This window comes from Eurosta solidaginis, chromosome 2, assembly GCF_040869045.1.
Source record: "Eurosta solidaginis isolate ZX-2024a chromosome 2, ASM4086904v1, whole genome shotgun sequence".
NCBI lineage: Eukaryota > Metazoa > Arthropoda > Insecta > Diptera > Tephritidae > Eurosta > Eurosta solidaginis.
The window spans coordinates 123,874,738-123,902,659 of NC_090320.1; the positions used below are offsets into that span (position 1 = coordinate 123,874,738).

Here is a 27,922-nt window from a genome sequence, read left to right on the forward strand (position 1 = left end):
AGGAAAGGGGTCAGGAGACGGACCCGGATTGGATTCGATACCTTCCCGGAGCAAGAGCAAGAGAATATGGAGCAGTCCCGCTGCAAGGAGCTACTGGGAGGATGACATTTTGTGGGAAGAACGCAACAAATTAAATGGGGTTACACTGAAATGACAGTCCTTGGTCGGGAAAAATCCCGAGTTGGCTATCTGCAAATTGGATTGCAGAATGTAACAAAACAAATTCGCCTCTCTCCTTCGTATCTACTCCCCCCTGGCATTGTGGTGCGCATTTGCATCCGCGCCTATGACCAACGGCCCTTTGTGCCCTTTGTCCTGTACTAGTTGCTATCAAAGAGCTTATTCACGGTTTGCACCTCTTAATATGGAGCTTAGAAAAAATAAATAAGCCAAATTATAGTTCGTGAAAAGACTTGACATTTTGCTTTATTGCACGAATTCGCGGCAGCGGCAATACCAAAGTGGGGTTTCAACTCTAGCCATTGATTCGCCAGTCTTTTTATGGCTACTTCGATGGACAACCACCGAGTTGACAATGTCCTAACGATTTGCAATGGCTCGAGTCCTTCGTTTAGGGCAGCATATATCATTTCATAGCTCCTTTGTCTACTTGCGGGCTTAGAAAACCAGTTTTATGTTTCTGCAATAAAAAATTCAATTTTATTCGAAAGTAGCTTCGAAGCAAATGAACCAGCCAATTGAATCGAATGGCAGACCTACGAAAAAGATTTTAGGTTGATGTTGCTTTAATAAAGTTACTGCGCCTCGATTCCTGCCTACCATATCTGTTCCTCAAATGGTCAATTTCCAACCCAAATTCATTTAATCACCCCTATTCTGCATTTCGATTACGTTCCCGTTCTACGCTCCGCTTCAATCGCAGTTTGGTATTCTGCATTACGACGGAATTGTAAAGAGAAGAGGAAGAGCAAATGATTTTTCGAAATCAGCTGTTCGTACGGAATGTGTGAACATTGGAACAAAATAAAATAAAGAAAATTTGTAAAAAAATACTGAAAAACGTTTATATTTTATTATCCACGCCATTTTGTACAAAAAAAAGCAATAGAATATATTGCCGCAGTGTTATATTTTTTGAGTGAAGTGATTTCATAATTGTAAGTGTGTTTTTGTCGTTCTTTTGGCCAATTCCCTGCCGTGGCCACCAAGTTTTGTTAAAACGTATTCCTGCACGAATATAGTTGACATTTTCTGAATTTTAAGGATGCTAATTTCATTGCACTGCCCTAAAATACTTTATGAAGATTTATTTATTCTTTCCGCAAGGATTGTTTACGTTTTTGCTTCACCTTCCTCTACTCCGGCAGCTTGCTTTGGCATATATCTGGACCCAACGAACAGACACAAATTATAGCTGTCTATTATAATGGAATCAATAGCCGCGGCATTATTTATGGAGTTGGAAAGCAACGCATACGAAAATTGCCAGGCGAGAATGGAAAGGCAAATATTGCGAGATTTGTGTAATCCATTTGAGATGAGTGACAAATTGTAAGAAATTGAACTTAAAAGGGGTATAGTTTAATGACTTATTTTCTTATTTAGGTTCATAAAAAACTTTCGACTTAACAAGGATGCTTTCAAGTATGTGTTAGATACTTTTGCGGCGAAAATACGTCCAAGGACTTCGACATCGACATGTTGGTTTTGACCTGGAAACATATAAAAAACAATCATCATCAAGCCTTCTACGTTTCTTAACAAGTTTTACTTACATTTTTGTTAAAATTCTGTTATAAATTAATAACAAAATAAAAATAAAATATTTTTCCGCCAACTAATTTGCAACTTAGAAAAACGGAACTACGATCGAAATGCAGAATACAAAAAATCGAACGATTCGAAGTTGGATCGAAAGAGATTGGAACACAGAATACCAAAATTGCCAAATCGAAAAAATTCCAATCGAAATGCAGAATAGGGCTGAATGTTCTTAAAATTGCCGTGCAATCCTCGATAGCTAATAGTTTAAGAAATGTGTTAATTGATTTACTATTGCAACCATATCTTATTACTATTCCGAGGTACTTATTAATGCTTATGTCTGTGGACTCATCTATAATTAAGCTAAATAGATTGTTATCTTTGTCGCATATTAACCGCTTTTTAAAATATGGACACAGCACATTTCTAATTAAAGCACTGCACTTTGATCGAGCTAATTTTATTTCTGTTGCTATTGCACTATCGTGGAACGAGTTCCTTTGAATTATTGATAAATGATCGACAGAACGAACAGATGTGTGTGAAGCTACGTAAAGCGCATTATCTAGTTCTGCTTGTTGCGTTGCGATAGCAGTACTAGCACCTTTAAAATGTATTATCGGCTGATTTCCACTTGAAAATGGAGCAACAGCTGCTATGTGCTTACCTAGATTTTTGTAAAACTTTGAAAAAGCTAAAAAAAATTTAAAAAAAAGCTTAAAGCTAAATCTGGCTTGAAAAAAGCTTAAAATGGCAACGCTGGTGCTGGCATTCTTTGCAAACGAAATTATTTTTTTCACTCGTCGTTAACTTTTCTAACATTTTCTGCAATATAACAAATGAATACGAAACAAAATATGTTAGCAAGTATTTTTATTGTATAGGGATAACATTTATAACAGTGCTTTGCGAAATTTTGTATGTGAATGGCAAGGCGAAAGAAATTACAATTGCCAAGGTTGAAGTTCCTTCATATTTTTAAACGCAACATCTTGGTTGTGGCAATGTTACTGGAATGCATAAGCTTGTTAAACGCATCTGTATGAAAAATACCATTGTGCCGGGGCCTTAATGCTTTACATGCTGTACTTCATTGTGATAAGTGTGAAGTGTGATATCTTCTGCATAGACGTCAAAATTGCAAAGTGATTGGATCACCTGATTTGTAATTGACTATCGTTTTCTCATTCTGTATCTCTCTATAACCCGCTGAAGATAGCCGGCCCTATGCGCCGCCATATTGAACACCCTGTCAAAACGGTAAAAATTAGCCATATTGAACATCCTGTCAGGCAGTTGACAGATAAGATATCACACTCGGTAACCTTATAACAGCTGATTCGACCAACCTTATGAGAATGAACGCAATCGATTATTGGTGCCGCTAAGGTCGTAACCGTATCATTGCCAACCAACCGTCGTAACGATAAACAGCTGATTACGTTAGGGATACGACTACAGCGATACGACAAACGGCACCACCCTGCAAAAATCGTTGACCAAAAACGCACACAGCCACACGAATTTTTGACAGCGGTGACGATTTGGAATGAAAAATTGTGCAAATGAAATAGCATGCTGACAAATTTTGCTTTCCCACAATGTATCGTGCTCTCTCGCACCTATTATTTTCATAGGGATAGCAAAATACGGCATTTTTGCGTGTAAAAAAATCCGCCATTTCTAATTCAGCAGAAAAGTGGAAAATTTTTTCAATTTGTGTGAAAATCAAATCGATTTTTTGGTTAATTTTTTCAACCTGTATTTACATTTTGCAGAAATTAATATACGCATTTAATATTTTTTGGTCTACTAAAGTGTGTTTTAGCAAAAAAACTCATATCAATATGTGCATAAACATGCAGAAGAAAGAAAGTGAAATATGTAATTGCATAGTATAAATAATCGTGAGCAATTCTAATGCAGAATAGTAAATTTTGATTTCCACATACATACAAGAAAAAAATTCTTGTTACAGTGCTTATATGGATTTACTTACAAAATACATACCATTAAGATTTATTATCCAAACTTAAAAAAAAATGATTAGAAAATTCGGTGTAAAAAACGGCTATGTGTGCAATAAAATAGCCTCTCTTGTTGAGATACCCATCCATGGTCTCCATTAATTATTGTGACGGAGGTGTGTTTGCAGCAGCAAAGTGAACCCAAGCAGTGTAGGTCGTGGTGGTTGTTGTTCGTGGTGTTTTTTATTGGCGACTGACATTAGCGCTGTACGATTAGAACGGCGAAATGTTCTCATCGCAGAATCATACCTCCTGTATAAGCAGCTGCGATGATGATGGCTATGATTTTACAAAAAGCAATAACGCAGGGCGCTGGAAAGGATTATTTATACCGTCCTTGAAAAAGGTATGTCTATTTATACTTATTTAATGCAAAAACTTTCATACATATGTATATTAGAAATAATACAATTAAACTATATTTGTTTAATGTTGCAAAGGTGCTGGAGCAAGTACACCCACGTTTATCGGCCAAAGAAGATGCGCTTTTGTTTATGGAAACACCGCACACTGTCCAGGTAAGATTAGTAAAAAAGAAACAAATTGACAAGTTTTCTATTTATTACATTGCGTTATTGCTTATGTTATTGGGATACGGTCAGTACTGAACGAGATAACTGATCATGCTGTGAATACCCGCCACGCCTAGATCATATAGAAGGCTTTTGGAGTTGCTGTGGTAAGAGATGAGCAAATGAGCACTTTGACACTAAATTCATATTGTTATATAGAACAATAATAGCTGGACAAAAAAACGTAAGAAAGGGGGGACCTTCGACATACTCATATCGCGATTTGCCCCTATTAACATTAAACAGCTATATATACAGATAACACTCAAACTAACGTGAAATGTCTTAACTGAGGATGCCAGTACCTGAACATTATGGGTTTATACAGCAAAGGGCAGAACGCCCGGAATCAAGGGGTTTATAAGCCCAATACAAAGCTTTATAGCTTCACAATCCCCGTACCCAATTGTCAACCGCGCCCACAACCTTTGGAGAATGTCTTTATAGCTACAAGAAGTCGTAGGCTGTCAAAGATGTGAAAAAAGTTGAATATAAATGATAATGTGTAAGCGGATAGTCAAGCAAGCAAATCAGAAGGATACAGTTCGAAGTTCTGCTACAGTTGTTCGGATTTCTATAAGCAGGATCCATACCTTCTTTGTGCTAGGTTGAGAGTGAAACGCGGCATTCAGCGCAAGGTGGAAAAGTGATTTAGACGCTAACTGCAATGCGGCAGGTATCTGTAACACCTTCAAAACGGTCATCGTACTGATCTAGCAGATTAACAAGTCGCATCAGTTATAAATGCTAGACAATACCTGAACGCATTGAAAAATCCAAATCTCAACCCGAGCGGGTTAAGGGTTTTAGAATATCCCTGGGTAGACATGCCTGTTCTAAAGTATCATTCCTGATTCAGGCGGGCTGGTATTAAAAGGTGCTGGTACCGGAACTGAAATATGGCGTACCATTACCCCGCAAAGAACTGCCCTACAACCTTCGGGGAAGCCTAAAAGCCCGACATAGTTTCAGTTAAGGACTTTACCACAGCATTAACGGAAAGCGCAGTCTTTGTTCTGTTGATATTTTAAATGCAGTGGATGGTTGGTTTCGATAAAAACACATTCGCGGCAGAAGTATTTTCCGTCATTCGCTAAACTATGCCGCTGTCTTCGGAATGCTCCTACACTTCACAAATTCTTCTTTCATGCTTATTGAACTTCTGATGGCTTTAAAGACACTCCCCGAAGGTTTTGGTGAGAATTGTCGATGATAATGACAGGGACCTTGTTGTTGGTGTTAGGGCTCAGCCGAACTCCATAGCCCTCAACTATGGCGTCGAGCTTTAGGCCGGGCGGTGTGATGGCGGTGACCCAGAACTGCCAGGCTGCTAAGCGAACCGTGCCTATTGAATGATTTGCAGCCATGGAACTTGGGGGTGGGGAAGGAGGGATGGCCTGAAGATTTAATGTGGCCATACAAACCGTTCCCGAGATGGTTGGGCTAGTACCTTAATGGTGCTTTGTTACCGGAGCGTACCGGATCTGTATCCGGAAAAGGACCATCACATCGATAACACTCCCCAAAGCCTTCGGGGAACAACCTTGTCGCTTCAACAACAACAACAACAGCTGCTCCCATCTCGGGAACGATTTGATAGCCATTTTAAAACTTGTAGATCCTGTGTCATTTTAAAATTATTTCGATTTTTTCTGCATTTAAGCCATTTGATTTCGAAAAAAAATCGAATGTGCTCATAAACTTTTAAGCAAATTGTTTTTTCTTATATATGGATCAATATCATTTATTTCAAATTGGAATTAAAATAAAAATAAATGTAAGGCCCGATAACCTCCGAAGAGATCTAAGGCCAATAATCTCTTCCAATCTGCGTCGTGCTCCTCTTAATTTACCTACAAACTGGCCGGACGGGATCTACATGTTTTATGCCGACTCCGAACGGCATCTGCAAGGCAGATGAGTTTTCACTGAGAGCTTTTCATGGCAGAAATACACCCGGAGTGCTTGCCAAACACTGCCGAGGGGCGACCCCGCTTAGAAAAAATTTCTTCTAATTGAAAAACCTTATTTCTAAAATTTTGATGTTGTTTTGCCCGGGGTGTGAACCCAGGGCATACGGCGTGGTAGGCGGAGCACGCTACCATCACACCACGGTGGCCGCCGATCAAATTGGAATTATTCTACATAAAAAACGCACGAATGCCTTTCTTTTAATACTTCATTACTAAATGTTTTCGTAAGCATTTTACGCATACTAAAATGTACATATATATATAGATATAAGTATTAAGTATATTAAAAATAACAATTTTAAATATTTATATTAAACAAAACATAGGTATATACTATACTGATTAATATGGCCAACTGGTGTTGAAAGCGGTACTTAATCCCCACAAGCACTGCACTTAATCCCTTAGCACAGATTATGTCATCTAATTGTGTGCTTAGTAAGAAAGCATTAGCCCATTCGTCACCAAATTCAATCTGTTAATAAAAGAAATATTTAAATGCATGTACTAGAGCAATTTGTTTGTAAATCATCAATATGAGTTTGCTTTAAAATGCCTAATGGCATGTGATATCTTGTATTACATACCTGCTTAAATAGTTTGCTATAAAACTGATGCATTATATCACTCGCCTCCAACAAATATATTTTACGTATATTACGCAAATGTTTTAAAATATCGAACTCTTCACGATACAAACGCATTACGAACGTGTTTGCAATTGCAATGCGTGTTTTGAGTATACGACTTAACGCATTTAAAACTACTTCTTCCAAAGGTAAAATATGTTTAGATTGCTCAAATTGTTCGAATATCGCTAAAGCGGTTGGTTCTGCATTTTTCATAGTATTTGCTTCGCGTGCATCGTATTGATCTCCACCAGCGCCTTTTTCAGTGTCTGATAAATTCATATTCATTGTAAAAGCGAGTAGTAGAAAATCATCATTTGTTGTGAGTTTTTTGAGTATTTTATTATCTGCATAGCAATTATCGAATCCAGCTGACTCCACAGCGGTATCCACAACATCCACATTTTCCCCACCACCATTCGTTTCAATTATCTTATTATCATTTTTTGATTCTTCACCATTTCGCTTGCACAATTTGTTTTTGTAAAATGCGCACATATTTAAGCACATCTTCGATGAAAACATCATACAATTTATCCTCAATTGCACCGCATGCAGTGCGTAACTCACCGATGCGATTAATTTCATACAACAGATTTAGTGTGCAACCGGCTTCGAGTGAATGTTCCAATAGCAATTGAAAAAAGCTATTTTCTGTTATCATTTTAGAAATTTGCGTTGGTACAAAAAATGCTTTCTCCTTATTCTTGCTGTATTCACGCACTCGTATACTTTGCCCCGGTTGTTCGTCGATTCGTTCAATAATAAATTCATTATGCCAATCATCTAAACGCCTCTCAGTCCACCAAGTATCAGCAATCATTAAAAATACTTTCACTGTTGCAAAAAATAATGACATTGCCAAATTAGCTTCAGTTGATGTAATTGCAACTCTATTGCAATGTACTAAAGCGGCTAGCAAATGAACACTTGCGATATGTGCAGGCAATTGCCGTGTACTTACAATTGCCTGCTGATGGATATTGTGTAAATGTGCAAGTTTTACGAATGTCGGTTGCAGCTTATGATGTAAACTTATAACATTATTAACTTTGCAATCGGCTTGTAGAAGCAATTCTCTCTCGCAAGCAAGCAACTCAGCGTATTTGGTGGCGTATAATCGTCGGCAGCATAAATGAGTTTACCGAAATTGCGTAAATCTTGCACCATTCGTATATATGTCAGAAAGTGCTCATCAAGCATTGATACAATGGCGCTCTAGAAAAGAATGGATGATATTAAATATATTATCATGGACATACAATTTTAAAATCCGTTTTTGTAGCTGGAAAAGCACTTAAGCGCATTAAGCATAATATAATATGTACTTCCGCTGCAGGGATATCCAGCGAATGCGAAAAGGTCGCGGATGAGGCAACGGAGGCAGTTTAGGTTCACCACCGAAAGCACAGCGCAGGATTGTTCATTCAACTTCGAAAGCCACAGCTCATATAGCATCATAGAATAGGCATACCTATCTGATCGATATGCATTCGAGCTCGAGATTATAAAGTCATAACTCCAACAACCGATTGCTCAAGGGTTCCCCAGCGGGTTAGGGGGTTAGAATATACCCGCGGTAGGTATGCCTGTCGTAAGAGGCGACTAAAATACCAGATTCAAGGGGTTGTGTAGCGCAACCCTTTCAGGTTTCCGCGCAATATATAGCTTATCCAAACCCAATTGTCAACCTCACCTATCAGCGGCGAATCCTGTCTCATTAACAGCCGAGGCTCTGGCGACCCCTAACTCCTCATGGATCTAGGTAGGAGGACGGTATGGCGAAGAAGGTCGCATGTGGTCATAACAAATCGTTATCGAGATGGTCGGGCTTGGTACCGGAACGTACCGGATCTGCATCCGGCAAAGGACCATCAACGTCGATAACACACCCCAAGGCCTTCGGGGAGTGTCCTTATCGCTACTACAACAACAACAACATTGCTCAAGAGTCATGGTATTGGCGTGATACAGTGCGATAGGCTCTTGGTTAATTAAAACCGCTTGGCCTAATTTTTAGGACTACTACAAAAGTGTACTGATAAATTTATACGTGGGTTGAGCAGATCCAAACCCTGCTACAACAACGAAATGTAATAGGACTTACCGTTCGTGTGCTGGTGAGTGTGACATTTTTTCTGACAGCAATATTTTCGTTTTTTACGTGGAAAAATTTGCAAGTTTGAGGCACTTGGAACATCCAAAAAATTTCACGTAGCAAACAATACTCTGTAGCTGTTTCGGGTTCCTCACGCAGTCGATGACCTTTTGTTGAGTTATTATGATGATAATATTCTAAAGCGAAATTCGCTTCCTTATTTGTACTTTCGATATGAGGTTGTATTTTTTTAATGCCCTTCGCCCACCAAAAGTGTTCAGTAAACGCTCTTCTGCTTTAGAGCTATCATATTTTTTAAACGTTAACGATTTCATAGGTGGCTTAATGGTTTCCATGCCACGTGGTGGGAATGGGGTGATATCTATTGGTTGAGAATGGCGCGTTTCCATGTCTTCATCTGTACAGGAACTTACATCCTCTTGAGAATCATTAGACCACGACTTGAATAATAATTAAACATATTTATCAGCTCATACATTTACAATAAAATAAGTATACACAGTACTTACACTCAATTCTGAAGAGCTATTACTAAAACGTTCTATTGGTATAAACTCTTCTTGTAACATTTTATGCCAATAATCTGTCTCGCTTTCTACGCATTCACCCTGCTTAATCTCTTCATGCTCCTCGAGCAGTCTTTCAATTTTTTCTTTATTACGGCGCAATGCTCCAGTCGGATTGCATGTCAGTGTTAATAGAAAATCAAGTAATGACCAACGCACATCCACTTCATAATGTTCCACACAGAGTGGATGTTGTATGATTTCTTCACATAATTTGCCCAATTGCTCCGCATATTCGGTTTGGTTATCAACTTCGAATTTCTCTTGAAGGCCTTCTATTTTTCGCCGTACTTCATGGCTGTTCGTACTCAAATTCCGATGGTTTCTTATTATGGACCAAGCCAGTTGTTCACAGCTGCGTAGATTTTCATCGTCATCTGGAAGTCCGGTGAACTCTTTGATTAGTAATGGTATATTTTCGCGTATGATTTCGTTGCGCTTCTCTTGTGTAAACATGTTTCATTGATTATGTGTTTTTATCTTTTGGCTTTTGATGGCCGATCTATTCACCGATGTGTACAGATTAATTCGCGTTTCTTCTGTTTCTGTTTAGGTTAGGTTAGGTTGCAAGGGCTGAGCTGGACACTATGGTAACAGCTCACTACTTAGGCCACCAATGGGCCCATTGTAATACCCTATACAGTATCAAATTGGTATTGGCAACCACCATGGTGTGATGGTAGCGTGCTCCGCCTACCACACCGAATACCCTGGGTTCACACCCCAATAAGCAACATCAAAATTTTAGAAATAAGGTTTTTCAATTAGAAGAAACATTTTCTAAGCGGGGTTGTTGTTGTTGTTGTTGTAGCAATGCTCGCCCCACCTAATAGCCGCGACCGATCACAAATTGTCATCAATATCCTCTAACGGGAGTCCAAGGAAACTTGCCGTTTCAACAGGGGTGGACCATAAGGAAAGGGGTGTTAGAGGCGTTGGTTCCACATTACAATTAAAGAGATGGTTGGTGTCATGTGGGGACACATTGCAAGCAGGGCATACATTTTGTATGTCGGGGTTGATTCTGGATAGGTAAGAGTTTAACCTGTTACAGTATCCAGAACGAAGTTGAGCAAGAGTGACACGCGTTTCCCTGGGGAGTATGCGTTCCTCTTCTGCGAATTCTGGATATTTTTCTTCAAGTACTGGATTCACCGGGCAATTCCCGACATAAAGGTCCGACGCCTGTCTATGGAGTTCACCAAGGACCTGCTTGTGTTTTTCCGCTTCATACGGCTGGGTTCTCAGGTGCCGTATTTCCTCAAAATGCTTACGGAGATGACTCCTTAGGCCCCTAGGCGGTGCTGGTTCGTCAATCAGATGTCTGTTGGGATGCCCAGGTTTCTGGGTATTCAACAGAAACTGTTTGGTCAGCATCTCATTTCTCTCCTTGATGGGGAGTATTCTCGCCTCATTATGCAGATGGTGTTCTGGGGACATAAGAAGACAGCCCGTGGCGATTCTGAGAGCAGTATTTTGGCAGGCCTGTAGTTTCTTCCAGTGGGTGGTTTTTAGGCTTGGCGACCATATGGGTGACGCGTAGCACGTAATCGGCTGGCTAATTGCTTTGTATGTGGTCAAGAGCGTTTCTTTATCTTTTCCCCAGGTACTGCCAGCAAGGGATTTGAGGATTTTATTACGGCTCTGAATTCTTGGAATAATTGCGGTTGCGTGCGCACCAAAATGTATATCCTGATCAAACGTCACACCCAAGATTTTGGGGTGTAGGACAGTCGGTAGCGTAGTGCCATCGACGTGGATGTTCAATATGGTCGACATTTGGGGCGTCCATGTTGTAAATAAGGTCGCGGAAGATTTAGTCGGTGACAATGACAGGTTTCGCGAGGCGAAAAAACTGGAGAGATCAGGGAGATAGCCGTTTATTTTATTGCATAGCTCATCGATCTTTGGGCCTGGGGCTGTGGCCATTATTGTGCAGTCATCGGCGTAGGAAACGGTTGTGACTCCTTCCGGCGGTGAAGGTAGCTTAGATATGTAGAAATTAAACAAAAGCGGGGATAGGACACCACCCTGTGGCACCCCTTGTTTAATTCTCCTTTGTTTTGATGTTTCGTTTCTGAATTGCACCGATGCCTGCCGACCACCCAGATAATTTGCGGTCCACCTTTTAAGACATGGTGGAAGGGTAGACCCTTCCAGGTCTTGCAGTAACGAGCCATGTTTGACCGTATCAAAAGCTTTTGATAGGTCTAACGCTACGAGTACTGTTCTATGGTGGGGATATTGATTCAAACCGCAATTTATCTGGGTGCTAATGACATTTAGCGCGGAGGTAGTGCTATGGAGTTTTCTGAAGCCATGCTGATGAGGGGCTAGCTGCAAATGTGCTTGGAAATAAGGGAGCAAAATGGCTTCAAGCGTCTTTGCCACTGGCGATAGGAGAGATATCGGACGATATGACTTACCTACGTTAGCTGGTTTCCCAGGCTTTAGTAGCGGGACCACCTTGGCCATTTTCCATTTCTCGGGTATGACAAAGGTGGAAAGAGACAGGTTGAAGACATGCGCTAAATATTTGAAACCCTCTTTCCCTAGGTTTTTAAGCATCGGCATGGCTATGCCGTCTAGGCCCACTGCTTTGGATGGTTTAGCGCGACCAATGGCGTCCTCAACCTCTCTAGCGGTGATGGTAATTGGTGACGCGCTGAGTTTGTGTTTATGTGCGCGTCTATTGGCTCTCCGTCTATCTTTGTCGACCGTAGGATGCATTATATAATGTGGGCAGAAAGCGCTCGCGCATTGTTTCGCATCCGACAGCACCTTATCGCCAAAGGCGATGGAAACTGTCTTTGTGCTTAGTCGGATTCGATAGGGACTTTACGGTGGACCAAAGTTTACCTACACCGGTAGAGAGGTTACAACCTCTTAGGTGATCTTCCCATTTCGCCCGCTTGTGTTCGTCCACAAGCAATCTGATGCGTTGGTTTATATCCCTTATTTGGGGGTCGCCTGGATCAAGCTGTCTTATAAGGTCGCGTTCCCTCGCTAAGCTCGCGGCCTCCGCCGGGAAGTGGGGCCGGATTTCGGGAATTCTCCCGGCGGGAATGAAATGTGCCGAGGCGGATTCAATGACCTTACGGAAGGCACGCTCCCCTTGGCGGGCATCAGTCGGGATAGGGAGGGCAGCAAAGCTGCTGTCTGTTGCAGATTTATATTCTTCCCACTTTCCTTTTTTGAAGTTTATGAAAGTGCGTTTTTCGGTGACGATGAAGTCGGCGGTACGCTCGAACGAAATAAGTATGGGCAGGTGGTCGGATGCCAATGTTACCATCGGCTGCCAGTTGACGCAGTTTACGAGTTCTGCGCTTACGGTTGAGATATCTGGCGAGCTATGACAGCTTCCTACCATACGTGTGTGCAGAACGTTTATTGTGCAGAACGTCGTTTCGTCTATTTGATCCGCCAACATCTCACCCCTACTGTCCGCCCGCAAGTTTGAATGCCATAGGTCGTGATGGGCATTGAAATCGCCTAAGATAATGCGATTGTTGCCAGTGAGTAAGGCCTCGATATTAGGGCGGTATCCACTGGGGCAACAGGTAGATGTTGATGATTTCTAGATTTGCATCGCCTGACCGGACAGATAGGCCTTGACGTTCTAAGACATTGTCACTGCGGTCGATGCCAGGATCAAATATATGATATTGCACAGAGTGGTGTATAATAAACGCGAGGCCGCCTCCATTTCCGCTCTCACGGTCTTTCCTGTGGACATTATCACCAGAACAGGTCTGCAATGCAGATCTTGCTGTGGGTTTAGTCTCTTGAATCGCAGCAACGCGGATGTTGTGCCGCTTCATGAAATCGACTATCTCCGTAATCTTCCCAGTTAGTCCATTACAGTTGAACTGCAGAATTCTGAAGTGCATGAGGGGTGACGCCGCCAGTCTAGGGGTAAGTGAGGGGTGACTACGCCTAGGTTGTGGAAGGCCAGGACGCAATTGCTGTTGTGGCCTTGGGACTGGGCGCCCTTGGGCAAGCATTGGGGTACCCGGATGATTTGGATTTGCGACCTGGCAACATGGCGCGATGAAACCCGTCGAGGGGTTGCCGTCGCGGAGACCAGAACATCTAGGAAAGTGGCACCACCCAAGGCAGGAGCTGCATTGAGCGGATGTCGCAAACCTATATATTCTGTGCTGGCAGACGGTGCAAACGGAGGCAGGGACTAAGAGTCTGTTTCCCTGACCTGCACGATTGCTGCCAGAAAAGAGGGGGGAGAAGAAGACGGGGGCAGGGGCTGATGCTCAGCATTGCTACCAGCTCTACTACGAAGGTAGTAGTTATGAGTGGTATCAGCTGTTTGAGTTGTTGGCGCCGTGGGGCGCGAGCAGCAGCGGGTACTTGTTGTGGCTTGCTGAGCAGCGAAGCTGCTGGAAGGTAGTGGGGATACGCTTAGGCGTAGACTACGGGACGCCCTTGGGCGTGAGCAGCAAGGAGCCACAAAAGATTTATAAAAGTTACGTGGACGTCGGGTTTTGGGATCAAGCCCAGAACAACCTGTCCGATGCAACCATCCCTTGCACGAGACACACTGAACAGAGTATGACCGTCCTAAAAAGATTCTTTTCTGGCAAATGCAGCAAAACCATTTCTCAGGACCGGGGTCAGGAGACGGACCCGGATTGGGTTCGATACCTTCCCGGAGTAAGAGAATATGTAGCAGTCCTGCTGCAAGGAGCTGCTGGGAGGATGACAATTTGTGGGAGGGACGAAACAAATTAAATGGGGTCACACTGAAATGACAGTCCTTGGTCGGGAAAAATCCCGAGTCGCTCCGGTACATAGAACCGACTGCCTTGGGAAGCGTCTAAGCGGGGTCGCCCTCGGCAGTGTTTGGCAAGCGCTCCGGGTGTATTTCTGCCATGAAAAGATCTCAGTTAAAACGCATCTGCCTTGCAGATGCCGTTCGGAGTCGGCATAAAAAATGTAGGTCCCGTCCGGCCAATTTGTAGGGAAAATCAAGAGGAGCACGACGCAAATTGGAAGAGAAGCTCGGCCTTAGATCTCTTCGGAGGTTATCGCGCCTTACATTTATTTTATTTATACAGTATCAAAGAGGATCCCTACTCTGCTAGAGCCTTTACTTCATAGCTAGAGACCTCAGCGAGGTCATGTAGAAAAGGTTTACCAAGGATGGCCAACCTACGCCTGCTAAGCGCTGGACAATGACAGAGAAGGTGCTGGACACTCTTCCTCTTCTGTACATCTGCAGCTGCGACAATAGTCGAAGGTCGTTACCCCCATTCTAGCACCATGCATGCCTATTAAGCAATGCCCTGTTAGAACCCTTATCAGGGACGATAGAACTGATTTGTTTAAAATCAGAAGCGCTTCTGTGCGCCCCTTGTCTTATGAGGGCCAGGTTTGCCTGGATATCTCAGACGATGATATGGCTGACCATAGTCCATTTGCAATTCTTATAGTGCTTGTGTTCACACGAAGCCTGAAAGTGGTCATGGGTATACCTACCGAATCATTTCCCGGAAGGATATGGTCGGTGGTGCCTCTTTTGGCCAGCTCGTCTGCTCTGCAATAGCCTTCAATATCCCTGTGCCCAGGGATATAAACACATGTTTATATATTTTTTATAATAGTGAGTAAATTTATAATCTAGTTTTAAATAACTTCTTTTATACATAGCCTGTAGATAATCCCTAAAACAGATGTGATGGCGCACCAAAAAGTGGTACGGGAAACCAAGGTACTTATAAAGAGAGTACATAAAATGGTCTCTCGGATCACCGGCGAAAGTGGAGACAATCTCCACACCGACATCGCAGAGATGCTTCCAATGAAGACCCTCGATGCAGTCTTTGACTTTGAGGAAAAGATGGAAGACAAAAATTTCGAGGATGCAGTTGTAAGTGATTTTCCTGTGTTAATGTTTTGTATAATTATAACGAGTATATGTGCTTAGTTTTATATATTACTTCATAGCAACATTATTTGCAGATTACATATTTTTTCGCTCTCAAGGGCACGTCCGGCGATCTTTGTGGTGTGGTGAAACAGATATTCAGCGATGATGTTCTCGATCTGTTTAACTGGAGTGGTGGAAATAACAAAAAAGCACTCTCAAAGCTAAAAATACATTGCTTTATTTGGTAATTCTTTGTCTTAAAACATACTTATAACATGACTTGACTATTCTGATTTTTTTTTAATATTTTCTAGAAATTTTCAAACTGCTAGGTCGATTAACGTTTAAGGACGACCTCAGCAAATGCATAACCCTAAGCCACAACAGATGCAAACAGAGGCGGTATTTAAAAAATAAGAAATAATTATTAGCTGCAGACGTGCCGTTATTTTGTAGCATGAAATAATGTCGAATATATATAATTTTTGCAGGTAAATATAAAACGTTCATGCAAATCTGAATAGGTGTGATAATTGAACAAATTTTTCGCAAATCTATTTAGAAGCAACAATTGTTTCCTCATTAAACTTCAATAATGTACTTAAGCTTGCCCAATAAATGAAACGATGAAAATTATATATAATTATTTTTCCTCTTTTGTTCATCCAACAGTTAACAAATTCCATGAGCCGCCTATCCATAGAAGCAACCGTCTCCGACTGCTCCGCAACCCAATACACCATTTATAAATGCTAACCTACCAGGTGCTCTTCCAAATAATGCTACTCTGCAAGATGCTCAACCAATATCCAATAGACCACCAACTTACATGCAAGCGCAACAACGGCACCAACAATAACAATAACCGAATAATAACAATAACTTTATAGCTGGTCAATATGCCAATGGTCCAACAGCTAAGCCGCCGCCTCAAGCCAATGCGCCAACTTCCATGTATGCAGAAAATATGCGGTACAAGATCAGGGTAACTCCTCGCTACGTTATTTTAGGTATTGATATTCGAAATTAATGTTTTGTTTGGCAATTATATTGATATTTCTCGTTTGCAGGCCGTCTTTGTATTGCATACCTGCAACAGCTGATTTATTAAAAACAACTGCTTTGCCCTTTGCACTTACCATCTCACCCATTGTAAATTTTGGTGAATTGGGTCCAATTAGATGTAATCGTAGCAAGCCTTATAAGTCATCAAATATGCAATTTGTAGATGCTGGTTGTTGTTTCCAATATCTTATGTGTAAAGTAACAACAAAAGGTAAAAGAAATCTTTCACTTTTACTCGTGTTCATTGATCCATATTTTATCTCAACAGTGCCAACTGAACATTTCCAACATATGGATAATTTTTTGTGTTAAAAATGTTTGGGTACCGATAACTCTCAAGGTAAACCTCAACTCATATCCAACATCAATGCCTCTCAATCAATAGTGGACGCTGTACGCACTACACGGATAGTATACATATTCATGATATACGAGACATGAAAGTGTTACATCAAATCCAAAATATTGCACCAAACGAACTGGGTCTATGTTCGCTATCGTTGAACTCCCATTTAGCTTATCCCATTAGTAGCACAAGTGGTGAGCTACGCATATTAAATACAACCAAACTGAAGCCAAACATTACAATAAAAGCTCATGAAAGTCGCTTATCAACACTAAATTTCTCACCAATTATTGTGTGTAAAGAATGAACAGCGTGTGCAAGAGTTTCAACGTGGTACAATGCGTTGTGTGCGTATAGCATCATTGGTATTTTCGATACATGGATATTTCTTATGAGCCACTTCAAATGCGGAAACAGTACACGTATTTAAAATCGATGAGAAGGCTGTGACGATTGCATTAAACGGTGAGTTATTGAATAACATACGAGAACCACTTTAACCCATCTATTTATTTGCATTACAGATGAAGCTTTACAAGCAGCAAAAATTGCTGCCGCCAAGAAAATGGAAAAGACAGAAGCATTCATCACACTGTACGGAAACTGCTGCCACCGATACAACGATCATCTCTACTTCGCCGAGTAGCGGCTGGTCCGGCTATCTATCGAAGACAGTATCATCATATCTTTTGCCAACACAGGTTAGCGATCTGCTTGCGCAGGACCGTGCCTTCACTACTTTATGACGAAATTCAGTTCCCACCAATGGCTATTGCATGAACATCAACAATCAATGGCTATTTAATGACACGACACGTTTGACTGCCGTTTGAGCATGAAAAATTATTACGCATTTTTTTACTGCTTTAGTGTAGGCTCTTGTGGCGGCGTTGGAAGTTTGAAATTTATTAAAATTTTATTTTGACAGTAAATTTAAACCCTTAAGCTTTGTAAGCATTTAATTATTATCAATATAATATATTGTAATATAACAATATTTTGCTATGTACAGTGCTGGCCACTTAGATGACGCTGCAGTAATATAGCTCAAAGCAATTAATATATTTTTTATGTTATTATTAAAGTACTTACTTCTTTTTTATATGAATGGTATTACTTTAAGTTACAATTTCATGTACATATATAATAAAGTATGTCGTGGTACGATTGCTGTTGGAATTAGATTTGAAACCAATCAATACTTCTGCTAAGGGTTGCAGAATTATTGCTGGAATGATTAGATTTAGAACAATAATAAGTCTAACTCAATTACTAGTCCTTCATTTTTAAATTCATATTTTACTTTACTTTATTACTTTCAAATTCAATTACGACAGCAATCGGATTACTCTACACCTTTGAATATTCTTGATCTGAAAAAAAAGAGTAAAGCTAATTTGAATTTCTAATTGGCTTAAAGTTGTAGATTTAAATTGATTCAAATAATAATTTTAAGCTTTAGAAAAAACTCCAATTATCTGTTCGCTTCGAAAAGGTTTCAATTGGAAAACGAAAACCAATTAAGCGAGTTTATGTTATTATTAAAGTACTTACTTCTTTTTTATATGAATTGTATTACTTTAAGTTTCAATTTCATGTACATATATAATAAAGTATGTCGTGGTACGATTGCTGTTGGAATTAGATTTGAAACCAATCAATACTTCTGCCAAGGGTTGCAGAATTATTGCTGGAATGATTAGATTTAGAACAATAATAAGTCTGACTCAATTACTAGTCCTTCATTTTTAAATTCATATTTTACTTTACTTTATTACCTTCAAATTCAATTACGACAGCAATCGGATTCCACGACACCTTTGAATATTCTTGATCTGAAAAAAGGAGTAAATCTAATCTGAATTTCTAATTAGCTTTAATTTGTAGATTTAAATTGATTCAAATAATTGGAGTTTTTTCTAAAGCTTAAAATTATTTTCTGCTCGTTTAGAAAAGATTTCAATTGGAAAACAAAAACCAATTAAGCGAGTTTATTTATTATTAAAGTACTTCTTTTTTATATGAACTGTATTAATATAAGTTCGAATTTCATGTACATATATAATAATATTGGAAATAATAAATATTGAAAATTCAATTTTTTTGGTTCATATTTTATTCATATGGCTGCTCCAGGTAAAGTAAATCGGCAGGTAAAATTCAAGTTATATGGCGGTTATATAAATGGTAAGACCGCAATAAAATTGATTGTCAAAAGACTGGCAAATGTAGAGTGAAATTTCCGAAGAAATGACCGCCATTTGACGAGCATTCTGACGTGTGTGAGCAGAACAGTGCTATGCTCATATCCTACAAGTGGGAGCGGAATGCACGATCACATTAATAGGAACGAAACGGAAAATTTGGTCACAAAACCTAATAACGCCATGCAAAAATGACTATGAATATAACCGCTGCAGAAAGTCACAATGACCGTAAAATGACGTGGAGCGTTTTTGCAGGGCAATGACTACAGCTTGATTCCCCTGCAAAAACGCTCCACGTCATTTTACGGTCATTGTGACTTTTCCCAGCGGTTATATTCATAGTCATATTTGCATGGCGTGATTAGGTTTTGTGACCAAATTTTCCGTTTCGTTCCTATTAATGTGATCATGCATTCCGCTCCTACCGATAGGATGTGAGCATAGTCCTGTGCTGCTCACACACGTCACAATGCTCGTCAAATGGCGGTCATATTCTCCGTCATTTCCCTCTACATTTTCGAGTCATTTGACAATCAATTTTACTGCGGTTTTACCATTTATATAACCGCCATATAACATGAATTTTACCCGCAGATTTACTTTACCTGGAGCAGCCATATGATTAAAATATGAACCAAAAAATTGAATTTTCAATATTTATTATTTTCAATATTATTATATATGTATATGAAATTGGAACTTATATTAATACAGTTCATATAAAAAAGAAGTAAGCACTTTAATAATAAATAAACTCGCTTAATTGTTTTTTGTTTTCCAATTGAAATCTTTTCTAAGGGAGCAGAAAATAATTTTAAGCTTTAGAAAAAACTCCAATTATTTGAATCAATTTAAATCTACAACTTAAAGCTTAGTAGAAATTCAGATTAGGTTTACTTTTTTTCAGATCAAGAATATTCAAAGGTGTCGTGGAATCAGATTGCTGTCGTAATTGGTGAACTTAAAAATGTACGACTAGTAATTGAGTCAGACTTATTATTGTTCTAAATCTAACCATTCCAGCAATAATTCTGCAACCCTTAGCAGAAGTATTGATTGGTTTCAAATCTAATTCCAACAGCAATCGTGCCACGACATACTTTATTATATATTTACATGAAATTGTAACTTAAATTAATACAGTTCATATAGAGAAAAGTAAGTATTTTAATAATAAATTAACTCTCTTAATTGGTTTTTGTTTTCCAATTGAAATCTTTTCTAAGCGAGTAGAAAATAATTTTAAGCTTTAGAAAAAACTCCAATTATTTGAATAATCTACAACTTAAAGCTTAGTAGAAATTCAGATTAGGTTTACTCTTTTTTTCAGATCAAGAATATTCAAAGGTGTCGTTGAATCCGATTGCTGTCGTAATTGATGAACTTAAAAATGTACGACTAGTAATTGAGTCAGACTTATTATTGTTCTAAATCTAATCATTCAAGCAATAATTCTGCAACCCATAGCAGGAGTATTGATTGGTTTCAAATCTAATTCCGACAGCAATCGTATCACATCCCTTATTATATATGTACATGAAATTGCAACTTAAATTAATACTGTTGATATAAAGAAAAGTAAGTACTTTAATAATAAATAAACTCTCTTAATTGGGTTCAATTGAAATCTTTTCTACTCGGCGATGTAGAGATGACCGTTGTGTCGGTGGCAGCAGTTACAACAGCAGTTTCTAACTTTGCACCATCCGTACAGTGTGATGAATGCTTCACTGCCTTTTTTAATTGCTTGGCGCCAGCAATTTTTGCTGTTTGTAAAGCTTTAGCTGTAATGCAAATATATAGATGGGTTAAAGTGGTTTTCGTATGGTATTCAACAACTCACCCTTTACCATCATCACAGCCTTCTCATCGATTTTGAATATGTGTACTGTTTCAGTATTCAGACCTAGTTCGTTTGGTGCAATATTTTCGATTTATTTATGTATACTATCCGTTAGGCAGACAATTAGGTGCGTTCGATTCATTCATATACTGTGGGTATTTGAGCCGTAGACGCAATGGCAGATATTTTGATTCTTTTTGAAGTGTAACATTTATAAACAGTTGGGTTTCTCTGCTGGCACCATCACCGCTAGAGAGCTATTGAAGAGACGCTCCGAGTCACGCTGTGGCCACCTTGTCACAGTTACTGATGGAGATAAGGCGAAGCCATCTTTGCCATCTAATAAGTAAATTGCAGTGTAGAGGAAGAAACATTTTATAAAATTTAATAAAATCAAAAAATGATAGTTGTGTCAAAATGGGGTAAATTATTGTATGTTAAAGTGTAGCGAAGTTTGAATAGGTTTTATTCTTCATGTACGAAGGTACCTGATAAGATATTAAAAATCCTAAACGTTTTTTTTGCAATAACTTAAAAAAAAACTCCTATTCAAACTTCTGCATATCAATGGCTACCTTTACCACCAGGAGTTACTATTGCTTCTACGCCTATGCTATTGTTTCCTACACCGATGAGCTTTGTAATAATATAAACAGCTATCTCCCCAATCTCTCCAGATTTGTCGCCTCGCGAAACCTGATATTGTAACCAACCAAATCATCGGTTATCTTATATAAAACATGGCCGCGCCAAATGTCGACCATATGACATTACCCTACCGACTGTCTTACACCTTAAAATTTTGGGTGTGACTTTCGATCAGGATCTACATCTTGGAGAGCATGCACTAGCACGAATACTAGTAACGAAAAACCATAGCTGTAACAAACATTTAATATAATTCAATAAATCGGCAGTACTTGGGGTAAATATAAATAGACGTTTGCATGGTACGCGTCTCCGATATGGTCGCCAAGCCTAAAGGTTACTCACTGGAAGAAAATACAGGCCTGCCAAAATGCTGCCCCACAAACAGGCGTCGGACCTTTATGCTAGGAATTGCCCGGTGAATCCAGTACTCAAAGAACAGTACCCAAAACTTGCGGAAGATCGCGTACTCCCCAGAGAAAAGCGAGTCACTCTAGCTCAACTTCGTTCTGGGTACTGTAACAGGTTAAACTCTTACCTATCCAGAATCAACCCCGACATACAAAATGTATGCCCCGCTTGCAATGTGTCCCCACATGACACCAACCATCTCTTTAATTGTAATGTGGAACCAACGCCTCTAACACCCGTTTCCTTATGGTCCACCCCTGTTGAAACAGCAAGTTTCCTTGAACTCCCGTTAGAGGATATTGATGACAATTTGTGATTAGTCAGACCTATTGGATGGGGCGAAGCACTGTTACAACAACAACAACAACAACAAAAACCAGTGTTAAAGTTGATTTTATTTTAATTACTTGCAGTTGGGGTATGCCCTCATTCTCTACTGTGCTCAAAACTATCGTCTCCAAATGGCAATCCAATCAAGATGAGCTAAAAGTAACAGGCAAACATGTTATAGCAGCATGAAACCTTCAAGGCCATTCCGCCCTCTCACCCCAAAAGGTATGAGGTCGCCAGAGCTCCACTTGTTAAAGAAACAGGATGCACCATGCTTAGGGGAAGTTGACAATTGGGTTGTAGTATCTATATATTGCGCTGGCAACCCTTGAATCAATTTGGTATTTTAGTCGCCTCCTCCAACAGGCACACCTGCCGCGTCTATATTCTAAGCCCCCTAATGCACTGGGGATAATAGTGCTTGTTACCGGAGTGTACGCATCTATATCCGAAAAAGGACCATCTACATCGTTAACACTCCCTAAAACCTTCGAGTGTCTTTATCGCTACAACATCAACATCTTTAATGAGATATGGTATAACTTCACAAGGTCTTTAGGATTATTCCAACAAATGATTATAAAAATAAAAACTCTTGCCTGCATACCTTTAGTGCCGGTTACAACAGCTGTAGGTTTTCCATTGATAAACTTTTTAGCTGGCGAGCCACAGTTGCCTTTTGCTTTTTTCGGCGAATACGTAAATGTTGTAATGGTTTCACCACTATTTGGGTTTCATTTACGGTTGGCGATAGATTACCCAGTTTTGGTGTAGGTTCAGCGGCTTGCATATACTGCATACCTTCGGTACTCTCATTGAACAAACTACGATTTTCTTTATCATTTTCAAATGATTCTTCAAAGTCAATTAAACTTCTGTTATGGTAATTACTGAGCATGCTTTCCGCATTTCGTGCTATTGGCTCTGTTGCAATTTCCTTCTGTTGTTGTTCTTTCTCCTCTTTAATAAAGACACTTTTGTTTAAATTTCCTCCCGTTTCATCTGACTCATCATCCGACAACTCAATTCATCATCCGACAACTCAATTACTCCTAAAGAATCATCAAAGAACGCGCTGGAAGATAGTTTTTCACTGCCATGCATATTTTTATTATTGGTGATAAGTTCAGTCACAGTTGCATGCTCATTTGCTGGCGGCTCTAGTGTGTTATCTAGGTTTATCAATATACTTTTTTCCAGTTCATGCGATTCTTCGGAGGACTCGCTTTGGGTATAATGTGAAACTTTCCTGGGTGCACTTGTGCCTGTGGTGTCATGTGCTGTTTCATAACAGCTTGTCGCTGAAGTTTCACTGCCTTTTTGAGCGCTTTGAAAGCTTATGTGTGATGATACATCACCACGACCCAAAGAACTATTAGACTGATCTTCGCAATTTTCCTCTAGTATAGTAGATGGTCTAAGAAGTCCCACCATTTTCAAAGGTGAAGTTTGTAAAGTGGTATCGCCCACTACTGTGGAGTCCCACATTTTAGATGGCGCTTCAATATCTTCTAGGAGTGTTACATCAATACTTTTTAAAGGAGTTTTATTATCCAATTGATGCTGCTCCGGTACGCATAAGTCATGCAATAGACGTTGCAATGATTGTGCTTCTTCATCTATTTCTTGTAGTTCTAAAATTATATTATTAAATTTAAACCACACAATCTTATCAACTTTCAATATGTTGTATATTCACTTACCTTGTTTACAAGGGGTTTTAAAATAGTTTCCATCGGCGCTGCGCTATTTAGCATCTTCTATAACCATATCCTTGTTCTCGCTATGTATGTACTTAAATAGTGTGCTGTCAGGATCGGATGCTGTTTTATCACACATTTTTTCCAAAGCCATACAACTTTCATCAGACGTACGTTGCTATTGGCATTCGAATATAGTTTCGTCACAAGATGCCTTCGTTGAAAAATTATAAGGAATCCTCTTTATAGTGTTTGCATTGTTGGATTTATTTTCATCATCCTCCATTTCAAATATTTTGTTCATTGCATTTCCGCTAACAGCAACGTTACTTTCTTGTTGATCCATATTCGCTACACGAGGAGCTGCGCGTGCTTCTAGCAAAGTTTGTAGATCCTCCTCGAAATCCAAGCTAAAGCGTTGGCAAGATACCGGCTCTTTAGCAGGCGTTGTAGCCTTTCTAAGTGTGTTCGTAAATCGAGAAAAAAATGTTGAAAACATTGTTTGTATTAATTTTTAATAATAGGTATATATTACCGCATATATACCGCATTTTCTTCCGCATTGTCTTTATCTGAGATCTTGCTTTTAACAATACCCATATGCTGTAGCGTATAGGTATCACAACCAGTGCATTGAAATATCAGTGATTGTTTGCTGTGTTCATAATATAAAGATATGTTACGTAATTGGATTGTGGTAAAAGGCCAAAATGCTGTATACCAACCTCATGCTATATTTACACTTCGCTTGACTACTATGCACACGCACAAATACGCGTATATAAACATCGGCAGGAATGCTGAAACGTGGCTCAATATATTTTCCATAACGATTAGCGTGCGTTTCAATGCAATGCAATAGTATACGCAATCCCATCTCATGGCAGCATTTCATACGCAAAGGCACAGAACTACATTTGGCATAACAGGCTTCAGGCGTATTGCCAGCCAGCACAGCCATATCAGTCGCAGTTACAAGTAATAAACCCGCACTCGTCAGTGATTGTATAGCGCCATCCAGAAAGCGATTCGGACAACCATAAGGATCTAGGTCTATAACATCGAAACGCTTCTCATATGAAGTTGAAAGGTACATGAGAGTCCTATTGCGAATTTTATTATTATTACAGTTAAATCACTAGCTATTGATTCGTATATCAAACCTACATTGCATACCCTTCGCTTGGCGCAATTAAATGTTCCACTCCATTGTGTCGCATATTTACGCTTATGGAATCTACTGCCACCTTAGATAGATCATTTGCAACAATTTCACGCACGCCTGCTACTTCTTTTGCATAACGTATGCTACGTAAACCTGTTGCAGCAAGCGCTTCCAATCTTCGCAGTCCATCGTCGTATTTTACACCAGCCGTGTATGGTTTCTTGTCATTAGCATTGCTTTCGTTTGTATTTTGTGCATTTGTATGCGTCGCCGCTTCCCGCTCTTTTATCAACCGCTTTGAGTATACATTAAGTACTGAAATACTTAAATCACGATTAAATTCTTGTACTGGATTGTAGAATACGGCCCCGCCGGCAATAATTTCTGTAGTGCTTTCTTTGATCACACGTTCGGGTGCTTTGTCGTTCGTAGCGATCTGTTAATTCATAAAATTTAGGGCGATTTTGTTAATAACGCGAAACATATATTTACCTTATTTTCAGCTATTTCCCCAACTTCCATTTTGGCCTTAAACTGCTGTGCATCCACGTTTTTGTTATCAGCTGTTCGGTGGTGGCATACGCTGAGCTGCTGCTTTCGTTGAACAGTGAATCGTGGAAACTGTTTCAACAGACGAATATATTTAAGTATTACAGATGCATGACACATTTTTTTTTTTATTATAAATCAACGATGATAGCCAGCCTGGGGAGGTTGTTGCTGCTGCTATCGTGGCATTGCATTAACTGGTTGCTGTTGTGGTATATACCTTGGTAAAACTGGATGTGGCGTCATTGCCCCACCTGGTCCAGTTGATGCGGACCACGAACAACAACCACCACGACCTACACTGTTTGGGTTCACTTTGCTGCTGCAAATACACCTCCGTCACAATAATTAATGGAGACCATGGATGGGTATCTCAACAAGAGAGGCTATTTTATTGCACACATAGCCGTTTTTTACACCGAATTTTCTAATCATTTTTTTCAAATTTGGATAATAAATCTTAATGGTATGTATTTTGTAAGTAGATCCATATAAGCACTGTAACAAGAATTTTTTTCTTGTATGTATGTGGAAATCAAAATTTACTATTCTGCATTAGAATTGCTCACGATTATTTATACTATGCAATTACATATTTCACTTTCTTTCTTCTGCATGTTTATGCACATATTGATATGAGTTTTTTTGCTAAAACACACTTTAGTAGACCAAAAAATATTAAAGAATGCGTATATTAATTTCTGCAAAATGTAAATACAGGTTGAAAAAATTAACCAAAAAATCGATTTGATTTTCACACAAATTGAAAAAATTTTCTACTTTTCTGCTGAATTAGAAATGGCGGATTTTTTTGCACGCAAAAATGACGTATTTTGCTATCCCTATGAAAATAATAGGTGCGAGAGAGCATGATACATTGTGGGAAAGCAAAATTTGTCAGCATGCTATTTCATTTGCACAATGTTTCATTCCAAATCGTCACCCCTGTCAAAAATTCGTGTGGCTGTGTGCGTTTTTGGTCACACGATTTTTGCAGGGTCACAATGCTGTACTTTTCCTCATTCGTCTTGTAATCGAGTTATAAACTATCTACCCCAACCGAAAAAAAATATAACGATCAGCTGTTTTCGTGTAACCAGACGAACGTTTACTTACACAAGATAAATAGATGAACGAATCGTCTGGCAGACGAAACGATCGTTCGCTTCGAGATACACAATCAGGCTTATAAGTCCTGTTACTTGATGTGGGTTGTTCCTTTGTGTCCGCTTGTGGTCGTCAAACAAATTCTGGTACACTATGGACACATTCGGTCTATTTGAGGTTTAATGTATGTATATACATATGCTAACTTATGTTTTTACAGCTTGTCGAACTTAAAAATGGAGAAACATACAACGGTCATTTGGTGAGCTGTGATTCATGGATGAACATTAATCTGAGGGACGTTATTTGTACATCCAAGGTAAAACATTTATTATTTATATTTTTGCATTTAATAATCGGATTTGTTTTTGGACGGAGATAGATTTTGGCGTATGCCTGAGTGCTATGTACGAGGTAGCACAATTAAGTATCTGCGCATACCAGATGAAGTAATTGATATGGTAAAAGATGATGTACAAGCTAAATCTAGGAATCGATCCGAACATAAAGGAAGAATAGGTGTAGGTGCTCAAAATCAGAGTGTAAGAGGACAGTTTCGCCCTCGATTTAAGAATGTACAAGAAAATGGAATGAAAAGTGCTCCACGAGGGCAATCTGGGCGCCCTGTAACCCACAATTCTGCTCATAAAAATAGAAAATAAAATTCCTAATCGTGTTATACAATATTTACCACGACTTAGCTATTTAAAAATGTGCTACTTGTATTTGAAACCTAATTAAAGATTCTCTTAAGGCATGATTACATGTGGTTAAATAAAATTGACAAGAAAATTATATTGCATCCGACATCCGAATACACTTCGACTGGGATTTTATCCCGATGATAAATTTGTTTGGGGGCCACCGTGGTGTGATGGTAGCGTGCTCCGCCTATCACACCGTATGCCCTGGGTTCAACTAACGGGCAAAGCAACATCAAAATTTTAGAAATAAGGTTTTTCAATTAAAAGACAATTTTTCTAAGCAGGGTCGCCCCTCGGCAGTGACTGGCAAGCGCTCCGAGTGTATTTCTGCCATGAAAAGCTCTCAGTGAAA

General features: G+C 39.5%; 2 protein-coding genes and 1 pseudogene across 4 annotated transcripts; 2 read left to right on the forward strand and 1 right to left on the reverse strand.

The window, feature by feature from the left end:
* Window positions 1-397: 397 nt before the first annotated feature.
* LOC137240204 (uncharacterized) lies at window positions 398-19,323 on the forward strand. 3 transcript variants are annotated; one of them, XM_067766160.1, is made up of 10 exons: window positions 398-1,512; window positions 1,567-4,098; window positions 4,193-4,270; window positions 15,283-15,495; window positions 15,573-15,739; window positions 15,810-15,986; window positions 16,168-16,505; window positions 16,566-16,771; window positions 16,829-17,371; window positions 17,431-19,323. In XM_067766160.1, coding segments are annotated over exons 2-6 (579 nt in total). In that variant the 5' UTR covers window positions 398-1,512; window positions 1,567-3,978; the 3' UTR covers window positions 15,811-15,986; window positions 16,168-16,505; window positions 16,566-16,771; window positions 16,829-17,371; window positions 17,431-19,323. The 3 variants fall into 3 exon arrangements, with proteins under 3 accessions (XP_067622261.1, XP_067622262.1, XP_067622263.1); XM_067766161.1 differs by having other exon boundaries at window positions 398-1,118; window positions 1,288-4,098; XM_067766162.1 differs by having other exon boundaries at window positions 403-4,098; window positions 15,588-15,739; window positions 17,431-19,322.
* LOC137240203 (gamma-tubulin complex component 5-like) lies at window positions 6,496-10,149 on the reverse strand (annotated as a pseudogene).
* On the forward strand, window positions 16,395-27,661 carry LOC137241638 (uncharacterized). Its single transcript, XM_067769153.1, has 5 exons — window positions 16,395-16,480; window positions 16,566-16,758; window positions 16,829-16,900; window positions 27,087-27,184; window positions 27,237-27,661. Exons 1-5 carry the CDS (start codon window positions 16,395-16,397, stop codon window positions 27,526-27,528), a joined length of 741 nt encoding a protein of 246 aa, XP_067625254.1. The 3' UTR covers window positions 27,529-27,661.
* The last annotated feature ends 261 nt before the right edge of the window (window positions 27,662-27,922 follow it).

What these genes read in the sequence shown, in the direction of transcription:
- LOC137240204 (XM_067766160.1), top strand. Translation starts at nt 3,979, where the DNA reads ATGTTCTCATCGCAGAATCATACCTCCTGTATAAGCAGCTGCGATGAT. An exon ending in TTATACCGTCCTTGAAAAAG is followed by an intron (nt 4,099 to 4,192) that starts GTATGTCTATTT and finishes AATGTTGCAAAG; the next exon opens with GTGCTGGAGCAAGTACACCC. An exon ending in AAAATTTCGAGGATGCAGTT is followed by an intron (nt 15,496 to 15,572) that starts GTAAGTGATTTT and finishes ATTACTTCATAG; the next exon opens with CAACATTATTTGCAGATTAC.
- LOC137241638 (XM_067769153.1), top strand. Translation starts at nt 16,395, where the DNA reads ATGCCAATGGTCCAACAGCTAAGCCGCCGCCTCAAGCCAATGCGCCAA. An exon ending in ATATGCGGTACAAGATCAGG is followed by an intron (nt 16,481 to 16,565) that starts GTAACTCCTCGC and finishes TCTCGTTTGCAG; the next exon opens with GCCGTCTTTGTATTGCATAC. An exon ending in GGGTACCGATAACTCTCAAG is followed by an intron (nt 16,901 to 27,086) that starts GTAAACCTCAAC and finishes ATGTTTTTACAG; the next exon opens with CTTGTCGAACTTAAAAATGG.